The sequence below is a fragment of the Phaethon lepturus genome, unplaced genomic scaffold (genome assembly GCF_000687285.1).
Source record: "Phaethon lepturus isolate BGI_N335 unplaced genomic scaffold, ASM68728v1 scaffold31432, whole genome shotgun sequence".
Taxonomy (NCBI): Eukaryota; Metazoa; Chordata; class Aves; order Phaethontiformes; family Phaethontidae; genus Phaethon; species Phaethon lepturus.
Genome location: NW_010524599.1, coordinates 13,812 through 15,984, shown reverse-complemented (window position 1 = coordinate 15,984; position 2,173 = coordinate 13,812). Strand labels below are relative to the sequence as shown.

Genomic DNA, 2,173 nt, shown 5'->3' with positions numbered 1-2,173 from the left:
CTGCCCGCATCCGGTGAGTCCCGGAGCCGGGGGCGTCTCGGAGCGGGCCAGGGGATCTTCGGGGGCTCCAGGTTGGTTTCTCGGGAGATGGGTGTTGCAGTCGGTTCTCCGTGCAGCTTCAATCCGGTGACCCTATGTCTCATAAAGCTGCGGGATGATCTCAGTCTAAAGATAAGCTGTCGATGTTAAGGGCACGGGTGCACCTAAAAACTGTAGTGTTAACCATTTCTTTGCTTCTCTTCTGGTGTTTGTCTGCACAAAGGTCAGATGTTTCCATCAGTTGTGAAGAAGAGTGGAGTCGGGACCTGCTAAGTGCTGATTTGCTTGTGCTCCAGACCATGGACTCATTGAGGGCGTCCCAGGTGTGAAAATGTCCAGCAGTAACCGGGAGTTAGTGATTGACTTTGTTTCCTACAAGCTCTCGCAGAAGGGATACAGCTGGAGTCAGCTGGAGGAGGAGGATGAGAACAGGACTGACTTTGCAGCGGAGGAGGCGGAGATGGATGGTGTCCTCAACGGGAGCCCCTCCTGGCACCCGCCTGCCAGCCACGTAGTGAATGGAGCCACCGTGCACCGGAGCAGCCTCGAAGTCCATGAAATTGTTCAAGCAGCTGATGTGAGGCAGGCGCTGAGGGAGGCAGGGGATGAGTTTGAGCTGAGGTACCGGCGGGCGTTCAGCGACCTCACTTCCCAGCTTCACATCACCCCCGGCACGGCGTATCAGAGCTTTGAGCAGGTAGTGAATGAACTTTTCCGTGATGGAGTGAACTGGGGTCGCATCGTGGCTTTCTTCTCCTTCGGAGGAGCCTTGTGTGTGGAGAGCGTTGACAAGGAGATGCGGGTATTGGTGGGACGCATTGTATCTTGGATGACCACATACTTGACCGACCACCTAGATCCCTGGATCCAAGAGAATGGCGGATGGGTAAGAACCCCTCTCTGCGGTGGGGATGGCTGCCCATGTTCCCCCTCACCCCACGCTGGCGGTGGTGCCGGTCAAACCGAAGTGCAGTTCCCTGCAATGTTTTTGCTATCGCATGTCCTAGACCTTGCAGGGAGATAAAGGGGCGTGTGGCCATTCCCTCTGTGCTCTTAGCACTCTGCCCGAAGAGGGTCAGTCTACTGCAATGAGACAAACAGTTTATGCTCAGATGTGTCCTTCTCCATCCCTGTTTTTTCTCCTTCTCCCTGGATGTTATGTAAAAGACCTGATTTCCAAGAGCCTTTGGAAATGTAACGTCATCCAAGCTTGTTCTTCAAGCGGGAGCCCTTGCTCTCAGGCATGTTCCTGGTGTCATTTAACAGCAGGGAGTGGAGCTTCCTCCTCTCCAAGTGCACAGTGATCCGGCGGGCCAGCCTGCGGTCTGCCAGGGTAACAGCTACTTCTTCATTCTGGAGACAGGACTTCTGCCGTGCTCACGGTGGAGTGAATCCCACAGCAGATCCGGGTGGGTGGGCTGCAGGGCCTGTCTGATCTGGTGTGGTGGGAGCTGGGGCTGAGGTGGGAGCAACCTCTGTGCTGGGGAGCTGCTAAACCTGCAGCTGCTTCTTACTTGGCAGGGAGCAATGCTCCCAGCTGCCCCAGAGCAAACCCCTTACGCGTTGAATGGTGAGGTATTAACATGAATAAGCATTTCTTCAGGAAGCATTCTTGAAATGCCGGGTCCGGCTGTGCGGTGCTGCCTGCAACTGCCAGCGGGGGGTATATGACCTACAGATGTCTGAGTTTTCTTTTTGCTTCTGCATCTTAGTGATTCCCTGCTGGTGTAACCTTTACTGGTGCCCACTGGAAAGAGTTCATGCTGCCAGGCGTTAGCATCTAAACCAGCTAAGGCCTTTCAGCCCTCTTCATCTCACAGTCCATCACCAGGCCCCTGCATCTCAAGGAGTGGGCAGGAACCTTTGAGCCCAGCATTGTGCTCTGCACCCTCCTGACAGAAGGGAGGCACAGGAGCCCTGCAGAGCTCCCCGGCTCCTCATGCCTGGCCGGTGATGCCAGGGACCCTGGAGAAGAGGGAGACTGGTGCACCCAGGGAGAGGGAGCAGGTTCACCCAGGGTGCAGGAATTCCAGGAATGTGGCCGCCCTGGGGCACTGCCTGGGTGGGGCTGCTCAGGCAGAGGAGCTTGGTTTCGATTAATAACCCAGGCTCTGCTAGCCATTTCATCAGGCTG

General features: G+C 55.9%; 1 protein-coding gene across 1 annotated transcript; it reads left to right on the top strand.

Moving 5' to 3' along the window:
- Window positions 1-213: 213 nt before the first annotated feature.
- On the top strand, window positions 214-1,702 carry BCL2L1 (BCL2-like 1; the record flags this gene model as incomplete). Its single annotated transcript, XM_010282507.1, has 2 exons — window positions 214-925; window positions 1,643-1,702. Coding segments are annotated over exons 1-2 (615 nt in total), but the record flags the coding sequence as incomplete, so codon positions are not given.
- Between the last annotated feature and the right edge of the window lie 471 nt (window positions 1,703-2,173).